The sequence below is a fragment of the Nelusetta ayraudi genome, unplaced genomic scaffold (assembly GCF_046127955.1).
Source record: "Nelusetta ayraudi isolate G7.1 ecotype Tasmania unplaced genomic scaffold, CSIRO-AGI_Nayr_v1 ptg000092l, whole genome shotgun sequence".
Taxonomy (NCBI): domain Eukaryota; kingdom Metazoa; phylum Chordata; class Actinopteri; order Tetraodontiformes; family Monacanthidae; genus Nelusetta; species Nelusetta ayraudi.
In genome coordinates, this window is record NW_027466142.1 from 4,233,532 (window position 1) to 4,258,725 (window position 25,194).

At 40.9% G+C, this 25,194-nt stretch overlaps 3 protein-coding genes across 4 annotated transcripts; 2 read left to right on the forward strand and 1 right to left on the reverse strand.

The window, feature by feature from the left end:
• Positions 1-5,517: 5,517 nt before the first annotated feature.
• On the forward strand, positions 5,518-7,232 carry LOC142902166 (perforin-1-like). Its single transcript, XM_076047022.1, has 2 exons — positions 5,518-5,658; positions 6,649-7,232. Exon 2 carries the CDS (start codon positions 6,663-6,665, stop codon positions 7,047-7,049), a length of 387 nt encoding a protein of 128 aa, XP_075903137.1. The 5' UTR covers positions 5,518-5,658; positions 6,649-6,662; the 3' UTR covers positions 7,050-7,232.
• A 692-nt stretch (positions 7,233-7,924) lies between these two features.
• On the forward strand, positions 7,925-9,262 carry LOC142902167 (perforin-1-like). Its single transcript, XM_076047023.1, has 2 exons — positions 7,925-8,053; positions 8,659-9,262. The coding sequence occupies exon 2, from the start codon at positions 8,675-8,677 to the stop codon at positions 9,059-9,061; it is 387 nt and encodes a 128-aa protein (XP_075903138.1). The 5' UTR covers positions 7,925-8,053; positions 8,659-8,674; the 3' UTR covers positions 9,062-9,262.
• A 1,037-nt stretch (positions 9,263-10,299) lies between these two features.
• LOC142902165 (uncharacterized) lies at positions 10,300-24,502 on the reverse strand. Of its 2 annotated transcripts, none has more exons than XM_076047020.1 (11): positions 24,392-24,502; positions 18,631-18,767; positions 17,960-18,145; positions 17,515-17,686; positions 17,051-17,230; positions 16,795-16,917; positions 16,549-16,679; positions 16,427-16,457; positions 16,270-16,315; positions 15,831-15,927; positions 10,300-15,730 (listed from the first exon to the last, which is right to left on the reverse strand). In XM_076047020.1, exons 2-11 carry the CDS (start codon positions 18,763-18,765, stop codon positions 11,213-11,215), a joined length of 5,619 nt encoding a protein of 1,872 aa, XP_075903135.1. In that variant the 5' UTR covers positions 18,766-18,767; positions 24,392-24,502; the 3' UTR covers positions 10,300-11,212. The 2 variants fall into 2 exon arrangements, with proteins under 2 accessions (XP_075903135.1, XP_075903134.1); XM_076047019.1 differs by lacking the exon at positions 24,392-24,502 and adding an exon at positions 23,696-23,854.
• Between the last annotated feature and the right edge of the window lie 692 nt (positions 24,503-25,194).

The window sequence follows — 25,194 nt, forward strand, 5'->3', positions numbered from 1 at the left end:
TAGGTGCTACTGTGAGTGTGGATGGTTGTCTTTCTCTGGCAACTTGTCAAGGATATACCCTGCCATCACCCCAAGATAGTTGGAACTTAGTTTCAACAACGTCTGTGGCCCTGAATGCAGAATAAGAAGATGACAGAGATGGATGGATGGATGGATGGATGGATGGATGGATGATTTCACTGGTGAATTAGGACAGGTTGTCCTCTCTTAGTGTGTGTGTGTGAAGAGGAGGTGGAGCCGATATGAGATTTTCTAGACTTCAAATAGAAATGGAAAAGCAAATACTGTAGTGGTAAACACGGCACTGCCACGACAGGAAGGACTACATCTCTTACCATAAAAGCTTTGGTGTTACATAAGCACGATAATCCTTTGTGGTGCTGTGGTCCGTACATCTGACTCGAGAAAGAATGTCCTGGGTTTCAGTTCCAGGGTCAAGACAGCGAGCATGTTCTCCGTTTTCCTACTTTCCCCATACCTGTGTGGGGAAACTCATATTCTCGAGCCGTCATAGTGAATTTATGTACACTTTTTGTGAAAACAACAAAATCGAATGCAATTTCATTGTACTTCATTTCTGAAGCCCCCTGTTCTCATAACACTTTGTGTTGTGTCCACATCTTTGATGTTGGCAGCTGGCAGTTTCACATTCACATGGTGAATTTCACACGGTTTTCCACACACTTAAATCTACAGGCTGTTCCAAGCATGTGTTTGGCAACTTTGGGGTTTCAGCCTTGTCAGCTAAGTCATCTTTCTTTCATGTTTCTTGGATTCCAGATGTGTTTAATGACGTTATTCACTATATTTTCAAATTCACTTTCTATTAAAAATATTATCAGCTCTTTATTATTGTTGGATATTGTTTACTAAAACATTCAAATGTGTTATCTACATATATCAATGTCATCTCTGCTATTAAACTTATCCAAGCCACCTTTTACACAACCAATTCTACTGTCAGATAGTAAATATTGTTATTACAAATTATCCTTAGGGTAAGAATTGTGGTACGTGTTGTTTTTTTTGTTTTTTTCAAAAAGTAGGTCTGTTTTGTTACACTGTGTAAGGCTGAAGATCAAACTCACATCGTTTTTCAATTACTGCTTTTTGGTAAGTCAAATGTTGTCACGTTTGATGAGACGGAAATATTGCACAGAACCTAAATGTTGCATTTTATCTTGTAATTTGTGAAACCATTTAACTACTTCAGCTGTTGGCGAGAAAAATCTTCACTCAGGACTCCAGCAGGGTGGCTCTCTAATATGTAACTCAACATGTTTTGTGCATGGTGCGGTTATCTTTATCTAACAGCAAAGCAGCTTGTGCCAGCTGGAGGTTTCACAGGGCAGTAATACACTGGAAGGTGACGTTTTGACATTTGTAGTGTTTGATGAAGATGTTCCAGACTGCTTCTTTGAGGCACTCTCTGTTATCCCTACAGTCTGAGCTTTAGTTCATTGTATATAAATTTTAATAACTTTTATAACCGCCATAAAACCTTTTTAGTCAGTTGGTCATTTCTTCTGTTTGTTATTTTATTGCAACAGTTTTGGAAATGTAGTTTTTATTCAATTGATTGGCCATTCTAAACCAAGGTAATAGAAAATGGCAGTCACTAATGGATTGGAAATTAAATCTGGAGCATGCACTCAGTGTTGAGTGTTGACCGGGTTCACAAAACTACAAACACTTCAAAAAAAACCCCAAAAGGGTTAAAATCTCTTTTGCCTCACATACCTAGGACATTAGGGACGTTATCATTACTTACAGTAAGTACATTAGTGCCATGCATCATACATTGTACATTAAACATACTTACTGATTCCTCTTCATCCCCAATGGGACATAAGGCTTCAATGAGCTCTCTCCATTGTATTCAGCCCGTGGCAATATGTTGTGCTTCTCCCTATGACATGTTCTTTCGATGCTCCCGTACCACAGCGCTTTGGGTCTCCAAGGTTTTCTTTTACCGGTTGGTGTCCATCTCAAAGCAAGTTCTGGGATTCGGTCATTCTGAACACATGTCCAAGCCATCTTAAGCGTCTAGTATGATGCCCTTAGTAATGCGTTGACTGGTGGTTTTCTTGTGGAGTTGTCATTGGATATTTTGTTGGGCCAAAAGAACGGACATATATGTCTGAAACATCGGTTATGGAAGACCTCCAGTCTCCTCATGTCTGTAACGTAGACTCCAGGGTAATAGCCATGTGCCAAAGGCTTTCTTGAAATCTACATAGTTTATGTACAAGGGTGTGTTCCATTCAAGAGAATGTCCTTGGATGTTTTGCAGTGCAGCGCGTCTGCATAAAACAGGACAACCCAAACACAACATCAGGCATAATAACAATGTGAACAATGAAAAAATAAATCAATAAAATGTCGATAGATGATGGATGATTAATAATTTCACTTGATTGATAACTGTGACATGTTGGTGCAGTGAAAAATAAAAGTTGGCATTGTTCATTCAATCGAGGTGAAGTTTGCTCCTTTTCCAACAGAGCTAATGCACAAACTGGGACAGATAAACCGGCAAAAATTCCACTGGCACAACCAAAGCTGCTCGTATTAGATTAATGTTACTCAGAAAAAAAGAAATAGACTTCAAAGTTAGCACTGCTTTTGAGATCAAGTGACAATTACAACTAAAAATGACAAACAAATGACCCTGATCACTGTGCTATACGTAAATTTATTTCAGGTCTGTTTGTTTAATGCTGAGAATGGAACAGATTGTTTTTCAGTGATCACTTTTTGGGAGGTGTTTAATCCAGTTGATGAAATTCCTGTGGGACTTTATAAGACCTGTGGCAGCAAAGCAAGCATTGGGCAGGATTGCAAGATCACAGGTAAGGAAATCACACCTTTTTCAATTCATTTAGCTGTACTTGTACTTTTAGTTTTTTTTCTTATTTTATTTTTATTTTTTTTAAATAGAATTAATTGTCACCCTGCCTTCGCCCTAAGACAGCTGGGATAGGCTCCAGCAGACCCCCGTGACCCTGAATAGGAATAAGCGGGTATAGAAGATGATGAATAGAATTAAAATCAAAACAGCTGTTTTCTGCTGAAACGATTTAAGATTTAAAAACTGTCTTTCAAAGATATCATAGTCTTGGAGCTGTTGTTTGTGTTAAGGAGGCACTGTTTACTTTAAGTTTAAATAACCTAAAGTCCATATGTCAAATAAATCTCAAGCCTGTTTCCTTTGCATTGTAGTAATCAAATGTACTGTAGTTCATTCTGTCATTATTAAAAAATGTCTTGGGTAATTTGAGGTTTGTGCTACATCAGAATATTGTCACAATTAATAAACAACTTGAAATATGAACAGAACTTACATCCAGGGATCTCTTTTTTTAGAATTAAAATTGCAACCAATATATGTAGAACTTATTTAAAATCCATTCTCACAATCAAACCATCATGGGAAAAAAAAACAATTTACTCGAACAATTCACAAGAAAGCACAAATTCAATTTGATTTAATTAAGTCACATTTAATGAGACAGAATTAATGCACAGAACCTAATGTGTTTTGTATTTTACTACTACTTCAGCTGTTAGCGAGAGAAAAATCCTCACTCAGGCCTCCTGCAGGAAGTTGCAACATGTCTTTAATATTTAACTCAAAATGTTTTGTGCTCAAATGCAATAGCACCGTTATCTCTATGTAATGGCAAAGCAGCCTGAGCCAGATGGAGGTTTCACAGTGCAATAATACACATCTCCCTTCCACTTGCAACTAAAGAGGTTAACAAACCTTACGTATATATGGTATATATGGTGACACACTCTAGGAAACATTTGTACTTTAAATTGCTTTTTTCATTCAGAGTTTTTTTTTAGTATTATATATATATATATATATATATATATTTATATTTCCTGCTCTCCCTCCCCCACAGCATCCCAAGGAACCATGGCCTCCCGTCTTTCTCTCATCCTGCTGGTCGTGTGCAGTCTGGCTGCTGCCCAAGCCGACCTGAAGCTGTTTAACCTGCGTGCCTCTGGTCTTCCCTCTGACTTCTTCGGGAAGACAGACGCCTACATTAAGGTTACCTGCGGTTCCACACCCCTGGGGACCACCGCTGTCAGTCACAACAATGTGAATCCCTGGTGGGCGGAGGAGTTTGCTTCCAACACTGCAAACGTAGGTGACGTTTTGACGCTTGAGGTGTTAGACGAGGACGTCTTCTTCGACGATTTTGTCGGGAGATGCACAAGTGCGTTAACGGCGGGACGCCACGACGCGGAATGCATCTTGGAGAAGGGAGGCGTTCTCCGTTATTCCTACAGCCTGAGCTAGGAAGCACAGAAGTGAGGTTAGGGTGAATCTGGCCTGCTGTCTCAATATCTTCTCCACCTGAATCAATGATTTCATTTCTGGGAGAGCGTTGGCTTGGGCATTCTCTCGTGTGTGTGATGACCACATTTTGCCACAACTTCCAAGGTTGTAAATGTGAAATAAAATTTGTTTCAACCAGAAAACGTTTTTTTTTTAATGGTTTGTTTCAATGTTTCAAATGTGAAATTAAATATTGAACCAAAAGAATGAGGAAAATTAAAATTCTAAGTTTATTGTATGTAAAAATGTCGATCACTTTTACAGTTGGTTTTTAAACTTTGTCAGTGGTTATTTGGTAAATTCTTCTGTTTTAGTTAAATTAAGTGCCCATTTTAAACCAAGGTAAAAAAAAAAAAAAAGGAAGAGGCAATTATTAATAGTTTGGAAATTACATCTGAAACATGCACACAGAGCGTTAGTCTGGTTTATGAAACTACAACAACACTGAACACTTTGACATAAATCAATAGAAATCTCTCTTGCTTCACATACAATGGCATAGACTAGTTCAGCCTGCAGGACTTTAGGTCATCAGCGTCATTATCAACACATACAGTACATTAGTACCATGTATTATACATCTACATTAAACAGGACAACCCAAACACAATATGTGGCATCAAGAACAATAAATAAAATTAAAAAAAAAACTATGAATGAAATAAAAATTGTCAATAGATACTGGATTGATAATAATTCCACTTGGTTGATAACGGTGACACTGTCTCATAGTAAGAAGAGATTTCAAAGTAATGTGGGAAAATAAAGACAATAAAGGAGAACATCCTCTAATTAGCTTAAAAGTTGTCATTGTACATTCACTTCAGGTGAAGTTTGCCCCTTTTCAAACAGAGCAAGTATGCCCAAAATGTTTCCCAGATAAGCTTGCAAAAAATTTGGCTGGCACAACCAAAGCTGCTCGTATTAATTAATGTTACTTACTCAGAAAAATAAAAGAGGCTTTAAAGTCAGGACTACTTTTGAGATCAAGAGACAATTGCAATCAAAAATGACAAACAGTGAAATAAAATGCACTTCAGGAACCTCATGACTGTTGTTGGCTCCGAAAATCCACGTTTCTAATGTTGACAGAAAGACACTGATCACTCACTGTGTGCTGCGCTGAAATTTCTTTCAGTTTTTTTTTTTTTTTTTTTTTTTACATTGTGTAATGCTGAGAATGGAACAGATTGTTTTTCGGTGATCACTTTTTGGGAGGTGTTTGATACAGCTGATACAGGTCCTGTGGGACTTTATAAGACCTGTGAGCAAATCAAGTGTTGGGTAGAAGGATTGCAAGATCACAGGTAAGAAAATACCACTTTTTTCAACTAAATGAAAGAAGTCCACTTTTAGTTTCAGGTCTTTTTGTAGTATTAAAATCTAAAACCTCTTCTTTTCTGCTGAACTGATCTAACCAGGTAAATGCAGAAGAATAATTGTTTTTAAATGCTGTCTTTCAAAGGTATCATAGTCTTTACTTTGAGCTGTTGTTTGTGTAAAAGTGCCACTGTTTGCTTTAAGCTTAGATAACTGACCACATGTCAAATTAATCTCACAACCTTGAAAAAGTATTGGTGGTGTGATTTGGGGTTTGTGCCACATCGGAATATAACCCACAGTTAACAAACAACTTGAAATATGAACAGAACTTACATCCAGGAATCTCTATTTAGAAGTTAAATTTCAAGAAATATACAGATGAAATCTAAAATTCGCCATCAGAATCAAACCTTTTGAAGAAAAAACAACTCAATTTAAAAAATCAACAAGAAAGTAATAATTCAATTTGATTTAATTAAGGTCAGATGGTGTCACAGAATTAATGCACAGAACCTAAACGTTGCATTTTATATTGTAATTTGTGAAACCATTTCACTACTTCAGCTGTTGCCGAGAAAAATCCTCACTCAGGCCTCCTGCAGGATGTTGCAACATGTCTTTAATATTTAACTCAACATGTTTTGTGTTCAAATGCAATAGGCGAAGCAGCCTGTGCCAGATGGAGGTTTCACAGCGCACGAATGCACATTTAAAAACAAACAACAGAAGAAAGAAAACAACAGAATAAATAAGACAGCAAAATTGCTTAATTTCTCTATTGCAATTTTTGTGGTTATACACTTATTCAATTTGTTTGCTGTTCATATAATCTCAGAAAAATTTGCACAGAAAAAAAATTGAATTAATTAATTGAATTTTAATTATATGTATGAAAAAAGAAAAAAGAATAAATAGAAAAAGACATTTTGCCGATGTCTTACCAAACTGCATCTCCTGCTCTCCCTCCCCCACAGCATCCCGAGGAACCATGGCCTCCCGTCTTTCTCTCTTCCTGCTGGTCGTGTGCAGTCTGGCTGTGGCTCAAGCCCAGCTGAGGCTGTTTAACCTGCACGCCTCCGGTCTTCCCTCTGACATCTTCGGGATCACAGACGCCTACATCAAGGTTTTCAGTGGTTCGACCCACCTGGGGACCACCGCTGTCCGTCACAACAACAAGAATCCCTGGTGGGACGAGGAGTTCACTTACTACCCCGCCACGGATGGTTCCGTTTTGACGCTTGAAGTGTTCGATGAAGATGTCATCTTCGACGATTTGGTGGGGAGATGCACAAGAGAGTTGAGGGTGGGATCCTACGACATCGACTGCTACTTGGCGGAAGGAGGCACTCTTCATTATTCCTACAGCCTGGGCTAAGAAGCACGCAGAAGTGAGGTTAGGGTGAATCTGGCCTGCTGTCTTCATACCTTCTCCAGCTGAATCAGTGATTTCATTTCTGGGAGAGCGTTGGCTTGGGCATTCTCTCACCTGTTGATGACCACAATTTGCTACAACTTCCAAGGTTGTACATGTGAAATAAAATTTGGTGCAACAAGAAAATTCTCCTCTTTATGGTTTTGACATTTTGTTGATTGTGAAATTGAACCAAACGCATGAGAGTAAGTCCCACTTGACTAATATTGAACTGACATGCTGGTGCAGCCGTCTTCACAATAAGAAGTGAAAAACAATGTGATGTGGAAAACTAATGTCACAATGATATTGGATTTAAATGGGTTTACCAGGTAAATTAGCAAACTTTCAGATGGCATAACCAAAGCTGCTTGCATTAGACTTAAACATTCCAAGTCTAAGTCACTTGCATTAGACACCTTAAAACTGCCATCCAGATTAAGAGACAATTACAAGTGGAAATGATGAATAAAGAAATAAAATGCACTTCAGGATCCCCATTACCGTTGTTGGCTAAACCAATCCACATTACTAATGCAAACAGACAGACGCTGAACCCTCAAAGTAATTCATTTGAACACTCGCACTAGAAAGTGACAACATTCCTGCACATTGCTGTCTTGTCATTGACAGAAACTGCAATGTGCAGGAAAAATGTGCCTAACACATTATTTGTTCAGTGTGTTTCCAATCTTAGTCACTTTTTTTGAAAATACAACAAAAAAAGAACCTAACCTTGACTTCAACGTAATGCATCAGTCAAAATAGCTATAGGTACAGTCAAAGGTATGTACTTTGAGGTATGCTCAAAGTGACCCTGTATCCCTGCAGCATTAAGTAATGCTGAGAGTCGAGCAGGTTTTTCTCTCTGTGTGGGGCGATGACGCGGAGCAGATATGAGACTATCAGCCTTTAAATAGAAACGGAAGAGCAAATAGTGTTGTGAGAAGACGCCAGTGGCACAACAGGTAGGACTCAATCTTTTATTGAGTGGGCAAATGTACTACATCTGTGACAGAAAAAAGTTTTTGGACATTCTTAAAATTTTACTCTTACTCTATTTTTTTGTGCATTTCAAAAACTAATGGAAATTATGCTGTTGTTTATTGTTAATGAGACAAAAATAATAAGACAAAATTTGTGTAGTTCTGTTAATCTGAATGTGTTACAAGGGACGTCATCTTGCTGAAACATCCAGTTGTGAGCTGGACCGAACAGTGCACGTGCAGCATGTGGGTAAATGTTGGTAACTGTACTATGTACTACATAGAGTGCACTTGGAGACTTAAGACTCTGATTCTTAGCACGTCACAAATGCATGAGGTGTCCAAAAACTTTTTACTACCACTATTATGCGTGTGCTAGTTACCGATTCAAGAAAATGTACCTGTTTACCCAACATTTTGGCTTAATCTAATTCTTAACTATTTTATCATTGCCATCTCGTGCTTCATTATTCTTTTATTGATATTGTCTGTTGTTCAGTGCAAACAAATGTTGAGCATTTGGGCTGAGGCTTTGAGGCCAGCCGCTGGTTTGGCCTCTAAAATAATCCGCTGCTCCTCTTGCGCAGCTTTCTTCCCCGCACCATGGCCTACCGTCTGCCCTTCCTCCTCCTGGTCCTGTGCAGTCTGAGCATGACTGAAGGACAGATAAGGGTGTTTAACCTGAGAGCCAGCGACCTTCCCTCTAGTCTCCTTGGAAAGACTGATGGCTACGTCAAAGTCCTCCTTGGTTCCATCGGTCTGGGTAAAACAGCTGTTCGCAACAACAACAAAAACCCCTGGTGGGAGGAGGAGTTCATGTACTTCGACGCTCAGGAAGGCGACACTCTGAAGCTGGAGCTCCTCGACAGCGACGTCCTCGTGGATGACCTGCTCGGGGTCTGCCAGAGACAACTGAAGAAAGGAAGCTTCGACATTAACTGCTACCTGGAGAAAGGTGGCACCCTTCACTACTCGTTCACCCTTGGCTGAGAGTCGCGGCTCAAAAATCTTTGCATTTGAGAAACTTTTTCTCAAAGCCACATACTTGGCCCGCTGCTTTCCACCAACAGCAATGAGTGTCACAGACGTATGTCAAAGATGTTGTCTAGATCGTTTTAGTGGTAACTGAAGCGGTGACACAAGTTTCTCATGTAACTCCCGAGCCTATTGAATAAACTTGTGAACAATCACTATTGAATTGTTTTTTTTTGTAAAGCCATATCTTTGATGACATGACAGATGGACTGTTACAAATGAAAGGCAAAGACAAGATTCACATTTTCTTGCTACACTTATATATAGATATATAGATATGTACTCTTTTTGTTTTCCTTTTCCATAAGCAAAACGAAACACCAAAAATGTCTTCTCCTTCCGTCCTCGGAGGGGGGGTGATGATGGGGAGGTAGAACATATGGTCCGATCCGGCGCGGGCAGGGCTCAGTCAGAATACTGTAGGTGTAATGTGCTCACAAGCGTCACAAGTGGCACGCTCCAGACTCATGTTAATGCTAAGTGCGAACAGATGCTTCGAGATGCGTTCTTCGTGATCCGATCCCCAAAAAACAGTTGCAAGGGACCTGGTGCAAATAGGGCCTAGATGTCCCTCCTTGGTTCTGCCCCTATTGATTCAGATCGACTAACAACCGAAAAAAGGGACCTCTATAAATCCTGAACAGTACCCCAACAACCACGAAACCAGACTGGACCTTAAGTGGGCCTATGAGTGAAACACCTGACCCTCCCACAGAGTCCAGTTTGCACCCCAAACAGCATACAACAGGGGATATCAACACCTATTCTGGCCCCCGTCACATTAGTGCCTCAAGCACTCATGTAATTTATCAACATATAGTTCTACACAATAGATCTATTGCCATGATTTAATTGAATCATCATTTCTTCAAGTAGTTATTGTTTGTTTGTTGTTTTGAGAGATGATCTTATAATACAAGGGTGGATACTGTGTCCTGTGGTACTGACTTGGGAACCAAAGGTCAGGAGTTTGCAGGGGATAGAGTGCTGGGTGGGGTTGATGTGTGCAAACTTTCAATAAAACAGCTAGAGAAACAACATTAAACAAGAAGTTGTCAACTACCCAAACAACTTTATTTGCCACAAAAAAATCCATATACAATGCTACCAGGAAAGGTTAGTCTACAATGTCAAGAAAGGAAAAAATGAAGACGAATACAAAAAGAAATGTGATTAATGACTTTTTCTTAATAAAGACAAAAAACAGCACTAAAAGAAACGGGGAAAAAAAGAGCTGACATCGGTAAAACGTTTACGTCAGGTCGGAAATAACATGATGGTCAATGATCACAGGGAATAATGCTCAATTTCACAGAGTTGGTAAACAGTAACAGAATATTTATCTTTCAAATCACGTCCTCGCCTGCACTCGGGGCCTGTAGAGAGTCAAATCTCCAGTGCCTTTTGGACTGGGAGGAAGAAAAGAGTGTTCCTGAAGAGAACCCACGACAATGCAGGTTGAACTCGAACCTTCCACCTTTCCTTTGGTGGTGAGGCGAGAGTGCTAATCACTACGCTACTTTGTCACCCATAGCATAATATATAAGGGGAAATTTCATTTTACATACTGCTATTTCATACTGCTACTTCTCTAAAAAAAAAAACACATACAGTGTTACAGTATATATAAAAAAGACAGCATTATAATGTTTAGACCTGAATTTTGTTGACTTTTACAAAATAAGAAACTTCTCCTGATGTGTACACTTGTTGCATATATCTGTTTGAAAATGAGGACATTCAGCTGAATTAACTTTATATTCAGCCACCTACAACAACTCTACATTCAAATTTTAAAAAACAACAGAAATACTTACAATACAAAAATAGAAATTGATCAAAATTTGTGCCGCATAATTGCAAATTATGGCTTTTTGGAGTGTTGATGATGGCCCTATTATAATCTGCTACTGTGCAGGTAGGGTATACCATCATCTCTCGGGAGAGTAGACAATTATTTCATCCTGTGTCTCCCAACAAGGTAATGATGTCAAAGACCTCTCACTTTCTACCCTAATGAAATGTGTGCAGTAATATATCCATTTACACAAAAAGGACCCGGTTTTTGATGAATGCGCAACATGTGTACTTTGTTATCAGAACTTGCTAAACTTTGCTGCGGCGCTTCAAACTGGAAGCAGGAGTTAGCCCAGCACTTTTTCTCTTGCTGCTCTTGTCAACTGGGGAACGGTTCTCCTCTGACACCTGAACTTTGGTGCTGTGGCGTCTGGGTGTAGAGTTAGGCGTGATTACTAGCGAAGGAACCGTTCTTCCTCTCAAAACTCTGCTTCCGATGATGATAGCCTCTTCCTCTGACATACTCCACTCATCTTCGTCCTCCTCCTCATCAGCCGAGCCTGACGTCTCTTCCCCTGAATCCAGGTTTTCCTCTGGATCTTCAGCAATGTCTGCAATGCTCTCGCCTGCCAGATCAACTGTTTCTTCAGCTTGGTCTTCAGTGTCGTCTCCGGCTGGAAGCTCAACAAGAGGTGCTTCCTTGGGTTCCGCTTGACCCTGAAAATCTAGTTTTCCAGGCTCGACCAAATCCTCATTCAGCTGATGCCCTTCTTGTTCTTCCACATTGCTGGGGCTGTGTGAAGGCTTGGCTAGTGATGTCCTTGTTTTGCTACGTAGCGATCTGGATGTTCTAGTCGGCACATGGTCCTCCGTCACCTCAGACGTATCTGGAACTGGAGACTCCTCCTCGATACAGGCACGGTCAGGTACAACGTCTGGCTCAGCTGTAGACATATCTTGAGTTTCCTCCTCTTTGTCTTCTTTGGTCTCAGTACTAGAAGGGGCTTCATCATCCGTAGCTTTTCCCTCATCTGATGCAGTCTCCTTTCCAGAATTTTCTCCATCACTGGTCTCTTTCTGTTCATTATCACTTGTTACTAAGAGAACAGGCTGTGCTTCCTGTTCCCTCAGGGGCACGATAAGCGATTCCTCTGTGAAAGCTTCTGTTGTTGTCGACTCGTCTTCTGGCTCTGAGCTCTCCTTCGTGATTTCAGGAGCTTCCTTTAACTCTGAGCGAACTCTTTTAGATGTGCGCCGAGGTGTGGCTGCAGCAGCAGACCTTCTCTTCCTCAACACCCTTGTTTCTACTGTTGGTTCGTCTATGGTGTTTCTGTCTTCAGAGACTTCTTTCCCTTGTTCTTGGTCTTCTTTTGTCACTGTACCATCTTCTGTCAGAACTTCAGCTTTGTTCTCATCATTGTCTTCTGTCTTCTCTCCTTCATTTTCCTCTTTGATGTCTTCCAGCTCTGCTTTGGGGCCCTCTTCTTGAGATTCTTCGGCTGAAGTACTGCCCTCTTTTTCTTCTTTCTTGGACTGTCTGCAGGCCCTTTTGGATTTCCGCCGAGGTGTGGTGGTGGCAGACCTTCTTCGCTTCCGTGTTCCAACTGTCAGCTCATCCTTGACACCCTCTTCTCCAGCTGTACCTTCATCTTCATCTGTCTGCATGGGTTTACCTTCATCCGTTGTTGTCACTGTATCGTCGTCACTTCTCAGGATTCCCGAGTCTTCAACAGGTGTTTCCTCTACCCTTGCAAGTCCATCTACATCCTGTTGAACTAAAACCTCTGTGTCCTCCCCTGGAACTGAGTCAACAATGCTTGTGCATTGCTCCTCTAGCAGAACCACAGGTTCTTGTTTTTCCACACACACATGTCCTGCTTCTTCAACTGCTTCCTCCTGGTGCAGCTCTGAGGTTATTTTTGATGTGCATGGTTGGTCATCCAGCTCAGATGCTGCAGAGTCAGGAACAGGAACATCTACATCTTCAACAATTTCTTTTTTGTCGGCCTTGTCTGCATCAGTAGCAAGTACAGTTTCTGGGGCAGACTCTTCAGCATCTGCTGCCTCATCTTGAAGATCATGACTGGTGCTTTTCAGGTCCACTAAAACCTCATTCATACTTTGGGGATCAGAAAGTGGAGGAAGCATGCTCTCACTCACATGTTCTCCTAAGCTACCTTCAGGTATGGACCCTGCTGTGTCAGCCTGAGCCTGTAGTTGAACACCATCAACAGCTTCATTCTCCACTTCTTTAATAACTGTCCCTAAATCTTGCGTACCTTCTACAGCAGCAGGAGATGAGGATTTCAACTCGACTCCGGCCTCGTTTTCAACCTCTATATTCTGTTCCTCAAATGATTCTGTTGGTGGCTCTGCTTTCTCTTTATTTTGTCTTCTGAATCTGCTTGATGGGCTAACGCTGGATGTCTTTGTACCACTTCTTAGAGATCTAGTAACAATAACTGGAGTGTTTTCAATTTCTTCGTCGGTTGTGACTGCGTTCCCTTCGTCACCTTCTTCAACTGGGGTGATGGCCTCCGTTTCTGACCGAGCTTCGGGCTGCTCCTCAGTTGCGTTCGGTCCATCCACCTCTATCACCTCTTTCTCCTCACCTTTTTTCAAGTCCATTGTTTCATCTGCTGCTTCTCCCTCAGAGACAACATCATCCCTGTCATCTGGCTGCTCTATTGTTTCCTCACTTTCCAAATGTACATGCTGTGCAGCTTCTTCCATAACCTCCTCTGGTTTCTCTTCTGTTCCCAGAACACCAGTAGACACTTTTACCTCTTTGTTTTGATTTTGTTTGCGCGTTCTTCGAGGTGTGTCGGTAGAAGTTCTTCTTTTGCTCCTCAAAGTTATTGTTGTCGTTGGTTCTTCTTGGTCGCTTTCTCCTTGTTTGTGCACGTGACTCCTTGTTTTTGTATATGCCGGTGAAGCTGTGGTTGACTTTGTTTTACTTCTTAAAGCTCTAGTAGATACTTGTGCCTGTTCCTGGCTTGTGTCCTCATCTGTCTCAGTTGGTGAGAGATTCCCTTTCACATCTGCCACAGTTGAGTCCGCCTCTAATTGTTTGCAAACTTCTTCTTCCTCCACTGGGACAGCCGATGTGGCAGAATCCATTTTCATAGCTTCCATCTCTTTTTTATCCATATCATTATCTGTATTTGCTGCACTACACTTTTCCTCAGCAGTAAAATTGCCTGTGTCATCCTCCTCATACTTTTGAACCACTTTGTTGGCTTTCGCCATTTTTCTGCCACTCCTTAGAACTCTTGTGTTCACAAATGGGACTTCTGCCTCTGTACTTTTTTCTGTATCTGCAGTGTCTTCATGATGACACTCCTTGTCATCAGTTTCTCCCTCTGTAGCAACATCTCCAGATATTTCTTCACTGTTTACCATTTTCCCATCATCTAGCTCTTCCACCACCATCATGTCTGGCCTAAGAGTTTGTTCCTCTTCTGATGTCATCAGCTTCGCTTGGTCTTTGTCTAGAGCAGGACACTCTCCCTGAGCTGGAGTTTCAATTGCATTATTTTCAGCAAACTTAGGGCCGGCTAATTTAAAATCTACCAAGATGACAGTTGCTTGGTGCAGCTTTGGTACTTCACAGACCGTGTCCTTTGAGCCCTGCAGCTCTTCAGCTACTGGTGAGACCGTATCCATCACTGTACCTGAATCAGCAGCCACTGTGAGAGACTCTTGGACCACATCGTCAGCCCTGTCCTCCAACAGTGACACAGTCTCTGGCTTTGCATGTTCCAGGACTACCTTGCACTCTTCTGTGCAGACTTCAGTTACAGTTGTGATGTTTTCTGTTGCTTCCTCTGCAATTGGAACACAATCTTCTATATTTATTTTTTCTGGAGTCACATCTTGTTCTGTTTTGTCAATAGGTATGTTTTCATCCACCACAGGATGTTCCTTCATCTGTTCCACTACTTTTTCATTGGTGACAGACTTTTCAATTTCCACATTGGGCTCATCAGCCTTTTCCCCTTTGTGCCGTTTTGTGGATACAGCTTTTGACACAACTATATATCTGCCTCTTAAACTTCTCCTCTGTACAACTGGGGGTACATCCTGCTCATCATCGAGATCTGGCGTAACATCTTCCTCGCCTTGTTTTTCCTCAGATTTATCTTCTCCCTGCTCAACTCCAGTTCCCTCTGTACCAACATCATCTGTTGTGTCTGAAAGCACAGAGACACTCTCCTTCAGTACAGACTCCTCTTGTTTATCACTTTGTATTTCATTTGTTAGGGGTTCATTTTCCAGTTCCTGTTGATTTCCCTCTGTTGAATCTTCAACAGATACCACATCCCCTTTAACTGCTGCAGATTCTTTTGGTTCTTCTGCCGTATTTCCATCCAATTCCTCCACTACTTCAGCTGCAGAGACTCCTTTCTCCTCAGTAACTTCATCTACTTCATCAGATTTGTCACATTGTTTCCGATAGTGCCTTGTGTATGTGGTGGTGGTCGTCGTTACAGTGCTTTCTAATACTATTCCTTCTCCGACATTGCTCAGAGTTTGCGTTTCCTCCGGTTGCTCTGCGGTCTCTTCAGAGAACCCCAGCTCTGCATTGCTTTGCTTCAGATCATCATTTGTTTCCTCAATTTCTGATGCTACATTCTCAACTATGATCTGTGAGTCGTGGGGGGCGTTAAGACTCTGTTTGGTATCATCTTCTGTTTGTGGCTGCTCAGCGACTGGTGCTGTAACATCATATTTGTCTTCTGTGGCCACGGTGGTCGTTGCTTCTGCTTCGGCTGTGGCGTCAATGACACCCTCTCCATTTATTTTAGAAACCAAACTGAAAACGTCCTACAACATGAAAAAAAAAAAAAAAAGTCAAGCTGATTGCAAGAAACACTTTGCACAGCAGGATACGGAGAGAGACACTCAAAATCTTTCAGAAGCAAACCTCAGTCCGTACGATATCAGACACATCCGGCATTTGCGACATCTGCTGTGAAAGATCCTGTTTCTCATGGGGCGTTTCCGCTTCAATGTCCTCGATTCTGTAAAAGTTCATAAAGTCATTAACTAAAAGTGCTTTGCAGAACTAATTCATGCTAAAACCATACTTTACTATGGACTCTTCAGCTGACAGATACACCAAAGCGTTGGAGCTTAATCATTATCTGGATCTAATGTAAAGTCCTCCGAGGTCTCATAACTGAAAATATGTGTTAACTGATATTTAAACTCAACTTTACACCACTTTTTCATTTGCTAGGATGAGAACATAAAACACACAAATATACTCTTGTTACCTTTCCAGTGTTCAAATCCTTAGTCCACACCTTGTGGTCATTGAAATAATTTAGCCTACTTTAATGACTGCATTTGTCAACACCTACCTGATGCCACAACTTCTCCCTTGAGGTTTGACAGGAGGCTCTGTTTCTGAAACAGTTACAAATGTCATGATTATAGTTTGTGTTTAAAATAAATATATATGTTTTGAATTTTTTTTTTTTTTAAATTGAAATTTGATATACATGAATAAATGCTCACCATTGGCAGTTTGAGACACTGTCACTTCCTCCTACAAATAAAAAGGAGGCACTATTTTGACAACTTGTCTTTTTTTTTTTTTTTTTAATCATTTCTCTGATTGGATAAATGAAATTATGTACCACAATTTCGCCAGTGCTTTCCACTCCATCTTGCTTGATTTGTGTCGCGCTTGCGTCCATCACCACATCAGTTTCAGCTATCTGCGTGATCGCCAGTGACTCCTCTGTAAATGACAGACTTTTGGATACAGCTGGTCGGAACAAAAAAAAAAGGTATGCCGTAAATTAGACATACTGACGCATTTTATTTGTATTGTATTAGGAATTGCTTTACGCAGTTTATAAACGTTGTTTTATTTGTCTTACCACTCAGGTCCATTGAATGAATCTTGCTGGACAGATTGGTCCTCTGGTGGGGTTCACCTACACTCTCTACCTCCCAAAGCAGATCTGCGCCTCCAGGATACTGACATAGGTACTTTTTGCACACTGGGAGTAAAAATAACACCATTACGCTTACAAAGATACACTGTTTATTATCATATGGAATACCGGCCTGGCGATGTCAATAGAGTGACAGATACTGATGACTGATATTTGTCAGCAATTTGAACCCATGTACCTTTATACATGGAAGTTGGGAGAGGGTATCTCAGTCCAAGAGAATTCTCTTTGAAACTAAGTACATAGTCCTGCAGCATCTTGAGCCCTAAGCCCTGACCGCGCTGGCTCTTTCTGACAAAGACGGAGTCCAATACAGGTATCTGATAACGTCTGGTTGAAGCCATGTTCCATAAGGTACCTGAAGGAGGACGACAAAATATACAAACAACCTGTATGTGAATTACGAAAAAAATAACGTAGTAATTACAAGAATTGGTAGCTTGTTATCCCGAGCGTTGCAAAGGTATCACAATGTAACACAAATGTTAAATATTTGTTTTGTTACAAAATATCAACTACGAATATAGCAAATAAAATGATTTTCCAGAATCATCATTTGTGGGCTGATTTATCTAGAATATAACACCAAAGACACTTGACATGTAACGTGAAAATTTAAAACTTTACAATCCTAATAATTACCAGCAGCTTTGACTGAGTAGAAGCCAACAGCCTCTCCCTCCTTCCAGAGGATTTTTGCATAGTCGTTTTCTCCATGGCAGAGGAAGGGCAGCTCATCAGAGTTCATCTCTTTGGCTCTGTAGATGACTCGGTTAAGGAGGTACAAAACGATTCTCTCGCCGATTGTCTTCACCTGCAAAGAGCACACTTTACTTCTCAGTTGCTTTCCTACAGATAACAGAGGGGGTGGTTTTCACCAGGACCCTAGAAAATTCCTGATCCAAAAAAAGGTTTTTCAGCTGCATTGAGAAACACGAGACAGTAGAAAGATCAATTATATTGTTGAGTGTGTTGGCCCACAAAAACAAACAATAACAAGAGATTGGTTTCACTTAAAATCATGCAACACCTCAGCACAATTGGCTAAAAACATAAAAGAAGAAAAAAAAAAAAAGGAATCTCCGACCTCTACAACTCCATCACGCGAAGGGTCTCCTGTCTTAAGGACATCATCCACTGTCCACCAACGGTCCAGCAGGTGTAGAGCCACAGCAGTTAAGGGGTCAGAGGGAGAGAACAATGCCAGGATCTTCTGTTTACCACTGGATCCATACAGAGGGGCAAAGCTGACCCTGGCACTGTCTATTGGAGTCTAGGACAAAGAGACACGCAAATGACAAAATGGAACTGTGTATATGTGAGACAACCTTATGCCAAACAAGGAATTGTCAGTACAACATTTTGGACACAACAAAGTCCAGCAGTTTCAATCGATCTTTTTTCACATGCAATCTGTCCTTTTCATGCTTATTTCAATATCTATCTTGAATGTGGGAGAGAATTTATGTGATCAAAAATGAGTGTAAGATTACAATGTCATGTTGGTTCTTATTTGTATAGTTTGACAAAACATTTATCATTAATAAGCCTATGTCTCAGAATCTTAGTCAAGCATATTTTCTAAATTTACAATACACAATTCACACATATAAATTAACATACCTTTATTTAAAGACACTCTTAAATACCATGTTTACAATGCCAAGTTATAGCACACTGACTTGAAAAGCCTTTAGGGCACGACACTAGTAGGAAGGCTGTTATTACGACAGCCGTCCACTATGTGGTGCATCATACCTGTGTGGAATCAGAGAGGGTGAGCTGTTCAGGGGAATAAGGGTCGCTGAACAGGAGGTTTGTCATGTAGGTTCGAGCTGACTGCTCCAGCTCTCCCTGGTTGACATCAGCCAGGAGATCCACAGGGAACTTCATCCCTACATAGCACATGAAAGAAAAACGAGAAGAAGAAGAAGAAGAAGAAGAAGAAGAAGAAGAAGAAGAAGAAGAAGAAGAAGAAGAAGAAGAAGAAGAAGAGAAAGCAGCATTAGCGTTCAGTTCCCCCAACAGGACTCCAGCAGTATTTGAAAGGCTGACGAATCAAGTATTGTATCTTGGGCTATTTTAAGTACCTCAGGAAGCTATATTACTAAACCCCCGACAAAAGAGACTTTTCACATTTCAAGCTGGCAATGTGTAATAAAGCTTTCAGACAACAGAACAAAAAAACGTCTTTTTTGTGTTGTCGTTTTGTATGTATTGGTGAAATTCTGAGCCACAGGTTAATATAGTGGCACGGCTGGTAGATATAGGTCCATTTTAACACAATTTAGTTAGATTTGAATACACCTCATATTTTCTTCAGCAATATTAATTATGAATAAACAGAATGAATAACACATTAGCAAACACAAACCTATGTTGTTAATTTAGTTTTAAACGCAAAGAAGAATGTGAAACAAACACACAGGGTGTTGAAGTCTAAGAGTGTGCTGACTGTGCCATTGCCACATGGTATAACATGGCACAGGTCAGCTGACACAACAGATCCCAGATAATCCTTAGTGATCTCTTCCGACACTAATAAACTGTGATAGTTTCCTTGTCCCATCAGCCTTAATGGGAAAAGGACACCACACTTCTTATGTTTTGGTCTCTTCGCCTACTTGATTTTGACTTTTCTTTTTTTTCAATACATTTGCACAAAATTCACTTAAGTTTGGCTTTAACTTGTCTGAACCCTTCTTTTTTATTTATTTATTATCCTTCATATGAGAACAGACTCTTCAGAAACGTTTCCCTTAGATGGTTTTTTTAATGACTTAACCTCCGCTGCGTAGAAAACAAACCTGCTCGATGGCAGAACTGTGCGCAGCACATTACGCTTGTGAGGTTCATGTCCTTCGCCATGTTAAAATGAAACAAGTAGCTTTTTTTTTTAAACAAACAAAACTGCGACTCATGATCAATTATCTTCAGGTAGAGCTTGGAATGAAAATGGGGGGGCTCCTATACAGCAATCATTTTGGGATACTGATCATTGGCCACTACCACTCGCGGCAAAAACACTCCTGAGCTTTCCAGGCCTCCAGCTTAATGGTCAGGGTTAATGCCTGAGCTAATTAAAAAGGGCGGTCTAAAGAAGGTTCTCTTCCGTCGGAGCAGCTGTTTTCATGCAGGCTTGGCATCCATGTGGTCTTTGTGACAGGAAATGAGTACCAAACTCCAACATGGACAACCTGTTAAACCACCTCCTCTGAGACAGCGTCTATCTGTAAAAAACCAGGCTAAAGCCCTCGCGAGAGACTCACAACAGGCAGCCAGATGCAGATCGGGTTTGAGCCGCAAAACCTTGTTTCATGCTGTTACGTTGCACAATCACAAACAGACTGAAAGGATGAGGCCAGCGTTCATGTCGAACTGCTTTGAAATTCAAAACAGGTGAAAATGAAAGTCTGTCTTTTATCCAGCGGAAATCAACATTTCTTTTTTCAGTTTATCGGAGAGCAAAATAATAACTAATAAACATACATTTTCCTCATTTAGAGTTGCTGGGCAAATGCTCGTTGCACTTAAAACACTTTGGCGTAAAATTTAAGAATGCGTCTTAAATGCACTGTAACTTTTAGAGGTGAAGTTAATTTGACGTTCTCTTATCTTCTGAACACATATTTTCAACTGCTCAGATGTTGTTTGAGTACTTATTGCATAACAAAGTAACTCTTGGCAAAAATTCACCCATCCATCCATCCACCCGTTTTCGATACCCATTCATTCCTGAGCTCAGGGTCACGAGGGCCTGCTGGAGCCAATCCCAGCTGTCATGGGGCAGAGGCAGGGTGACACCCTGGACAAGTCGCCAGTTCATTACAGGGCCACATAGAGACAAACAAAGACAGACAAATGCATGTTCTTCGACTGTGGGAGGAAGCCGGAGAACCCGGAGACAACCCACGCAGAAACAGGGAGAGCATGCAAACTCCACGCAGAAAGGTCCCAGGCCCCCGAATCCAACCCACAACCCTTCTTCATCAAACCCAATTGCCCGATCCAGGACCACTGATGGTTCTGGTTCATAGACGGTTTATATTTGAACAGCCCATTTCATCATGGCAATTTGCATTTTGGCCTCATGGGAACAAGAGCACCCCAATTAGGACACATGACGAGTTATTGAGACATTTTTTGTGGCATACTCACCACTATTGATAGCTTTCCTTCAATAAATTGTTAGAATTAGTCAAATGAATTGCTAGAGGTGAACAAAATACCACTGCATGCTTTACAATAAATGCTGTGCTTTCATGATATAATAATTCCTGCAATGTGACAATTACATTTTCTATATTTATAAATTCGCCAAAATGTCAAATATCCTCAACTGTTTCTGAGTAGTGAATCACACAGTTCTGCAGGGAGTACTGCTAACACTCCCCTGTTTTGCCGCACCACATTTTTCCATTGCAGTTGAAAAGTTGACCACTTTCTCTTTTATCTTAAAATCGTGACCTATGATAATGAGCTTCCCAGCCCCAACAGCAACAACAAAAACAACAACATTCCAAGTCTTGGTGCACAAGTGATTTCAGGCTGTTTGTTAAGGACAGAGTAAAGTAATAATGCAGGCTTTGTTTTGTAACATACCTTAAAGTATCTTTATTTTAACAAATACCTTGTGTAAAAAGATTACAATGATTCTTTCTCCATACTTCCAGTGTTTGATTTTAAATCGTTACAGTTGTTGATGCTACCTACTTCAATGTGAACCAAACACAAAGTTTAAATTCCTTTTGTTTTTTGGGATACACACGTGATTTGCACTTATTTTTGATTATATTTTGACCTTTTCTGGTTCAAACACATCATTTCATAATATTGATGAGACCCTCAAATGGTTGCACTGAGCACAATGTCCACCAAAATGGAGTTAAGTCAAACAGATTCAAGATTCCACTCACGGGATGTGCAGTGAAATGTGAAATACAGGTATGATATGGAGTTCCTTTCTGGCAATTCGACAAAACAACTAAAACCCCACATACATTTGGTCATCAGTGCATTTACGTGCGTAGCTTTAGTTTGTGTTCCATGCTCTCCCCTGTGCGAAAAACATGAACATCAGAGCAAATATCACAGCTGCAGCTCCCATTATAAAAACCAAACCAGCTAGACCACATTTTCCCCCCTGCACAAAATTTGCATCCATGACTGCAAGACTGTGTTAAACTATTTAAATGAGATAGTTCATAAGTTACCGTGCACACACCCACTACCCCCATACATGCCCATTTGCACAGCCTCAACAGCTGTCCGCTCACACAAGCTTGACAGAAATGCTTGTGTGACAGTTTTTTAGGCTCTAAATCACACCTTCGTTTTCGGTCCCTGACTGTAACCCCCAGTGCTGAACTTTCTGCCCTCCGCACTGAACATGGTTCTTTTAACCCGTTTAACGTTCCCCAGCAGACTGCATGGCAGTGGCCAGGCTTCCATGAACTCACTGCCTCCTGTGGCATTGGAAGAAGCTCGCTTAGGATTATATCCGGGCGGCTGCACGTGTGGTTGGAGGATGTCACACTGTGTGTTACTACGCTTAGCAGTATGATACCCGGCTCCTGTTACAGAGTGTTAACTGACTGGCTCCGAGGAGAGGGAAAAAAAAAAAGGGAACGGGCTGCCGGAAAAAAAGCCGAGTGTGCACATTATCCACCAAAAGCACCACAAGAACAATTTCATTTGCAACAGAATGGTGTTCGTAAATACATTATAGTGAGTCTTTCACCGACTGAGACCGAAAACTGAGGAATTTCTTGTAAAGTATTTAAAAAGAAGAAGAAAAAAAAAGCTTGAAGCAGTCATTACACTACCACAAATTATGCAAGACATACACACAGTCGTGGAAAGAAAAATACGACTGTAAAAGTTACGTGGTTTACAAACAACGACCCGCTGGACCAGTTTACCTTTGTCAATTTCCCCCGTGGGCAAAATCTGCATGTTGAAGCTGAGCCCATCCAAACAACATGAGCCAAACAAGCCCTCTCTTTTTGCATAACTGCTTCCACCTGGCGAAAGGGAGCCACCTTTTTTTCAATAACTGTAATTTTATATGTCACGAGTACATATCAATATTCACGATAGGCAATAAGAACATGAATTGTTCAATGCAAGTTTCCTTCTGTGCCTCTCTTTCCACTGTACCACCCCATCACCATCCCCCCCCCACAACACGGCCATGAGGACTGAGCGCGAGCACCCAGGCAGAAAGTCCAGTTTGTGTTGTATTTGTGCATGCACGCATGTGTGAGGTTTTACGAGCCAGCTCTCCCTTAGGCCAGGGAGTACGAATACCACAAATCAATCCATCAGCCAATCAGACACTGCAGCACGCTGCACAGCCCACTGTACACAGATATGTAACACACACACACACACACACACACACACACACACACACACACACACACACACACATTCATACACACTGAACTGACAAAAAGCATTATATGTAATCCAGAAAATCCCCCCAAAATAAAATAAAAATACAATTACCAGTAACAACACAGTGTTTGCAACTTGTAACTGATACTTACTACTTTGGAATATACACTACGCTGTGAATAAACTTAGTGGAAAATATTCTTACTTTTATAAGTGATTAAGTTTGTCCCCCACCCCCTCCAAAATAAAGTCACTCAATTGGGAACATAATGTTCCGACGATGCACGGGGGGCAGATACCACTACTCTGCTGCCATGTTAGAGTTAATGTAACCATGGCATGTTGTTATTACCATAACTATTTTGTTCATTTCCAGAAGTGGATGTTAATAAGGATATAAAACAAACATGTTAAGCGCGCTTACCTCGTGAACCTGGGCGCGCACTTTGACTTTTGATGAATTCGCGGCAACCGAGTGACCGTAATTGGGTTTTTAGAATCGCGTCGAAGTGAGACAACTGCGCAGAGAGAGCAGCGTTGATAAGCGTGAGGAGTCAAAGGGACACGGAGTTTTGAAAAAGACGGTGGGAAGTGATTGTGGAGAAGGTGTGTCGGGTAGTCGGGGACGGTGCGCGAGGGGGGTGTGAGCTCCTGACTGACTGGGATGAAGACGACAGCAGCAACAACACAGCAACAACAAACTTCCACTCTGCTAGATAAACACGACAATGTCATCAACACATCGCACACATTTGAGTGCTTTTACTGTTGAATTTGTGGAAACATTAATTCACGACACAAATGTTTGATAGCGCGCGCGCGCGCGCGCACACACACACACACACACACACACACACACACACACACACACACACACACACACACACACACACACATTAAAAAAAGAAAAGAAAGGATGAAAGTGGTGGTAAACTACACCATGTTGAAAACACAACGCATTGTGTAATTAATCGATGCGAAAATGCGTAATAAAGTGCAACTTGTTTTGGATATAGCACAGAAGGTTCGAACTCGGAACATTCTGTTCTCAATAATAATAATAATGAAGTTATTTTTTTCAAAGCACATTTTGTGATTGTGCTCGCGCGCGCAAACTTACCGTGACTTTCTGCAGACAACCTCCGCGAGCGTCGAAAACTAGCACCGTCCGATTTTAAATCTCTCCTGCATGCGTATGGTTTATTTTGATGAGACTCGCGCAACTGCGCATGTCCAGCGCCGGCCACCAATCCCGCGCTCCCTCTCTTACATAACTCACATTTAATCCTCAATAGCCTAACAAAAAAAAAAAAAAAAAAAAAGACGCAAATCGCTGCTGTACAAAAAAGTACGTCGACCCTCTTAACACCCCCTCAACCCCACCCCAATTTTGAATGTATAGATGGAAGCACAAATACTTTGAAAACGACATTAAGTAATACAAAAATATTTCTCAGCTTTATAAATAGAATAGAAAAGAAAATAGCAAACATCCAACTGATTTAATTTAATTTGTTTCGGTTCCAGATGTTTCTAGAATATTACATCACTTTTAGTTGCATCATTGTAAGCGTGGTATGCTCTTCAAAATCATTTTCGATTCAACGGGTGTTCAATGGGAGTTGAACGTGTTACCCTTTTTAAAAAATTTTTTTTTTTAAATCAAGCTGTCACAATAATTGTGTTCTACTAAGTTTATCTGCATCCACATTTAAGATAAATAACTCAAAGCTGTACTTCCTTCGCTGTCTGAGAAGTTGCTGGTGTGCTACAAGCACAGGGAAAGTCCTCTGCATTGCTCATAATGTCAGTTCTCTGGCACTACGAAACGCAGATCGTATTGGATCTCATACTCGCTACCTTAGCCCAGATGTAAGGTATTCTCTCTGGCACCAAATCTTCACCACACCCAGAAGACAAACG

What these genes read in the sequence shown, in the direction of transcription:
- LOC142902167 (XM_076047023.1), top strand. Translation starts at nt 8,675, where the DNA reads ATGGCCTACCGTCTGCCCTTCCTCCTCCTGGTCCTGTGCAGTCTGAGC.
- LOC142902165 (XM_076047020.1), bottom strand. Translation starts at nt 18,765, where the DNA reads ATGAAGTTCCCTGTGGATCTCCTGGCTGATGTCAACCAGGGAGAGCTG. An exon ending in TCATTCAATGGACCTGAGTG is followed by an intron (nt 16,680 to 16,794) that starts GTAAGACAAATA and finishes TGTTCCGACCAG; the next exon opens with CTGTATCCAAAAGTCTGTCA. An exon ending in CTGATATCGTACGGACTGAG is followed by an intron (nt 15,731 to 15,830) that starts GTTTGCTTCTGA and finishes TTCATGTTGTAG; the next exon opens with GACGTTTTCAGTTTGGTTTC.
- LOC142902166 (XM_076047022.1), top strand. Translation starts at nt 6,663, where the DNA reads ATGGCCTCCCGTCTTTCTCTCTTCCTGCTGGTCGTGTGCAGTCTGGCT.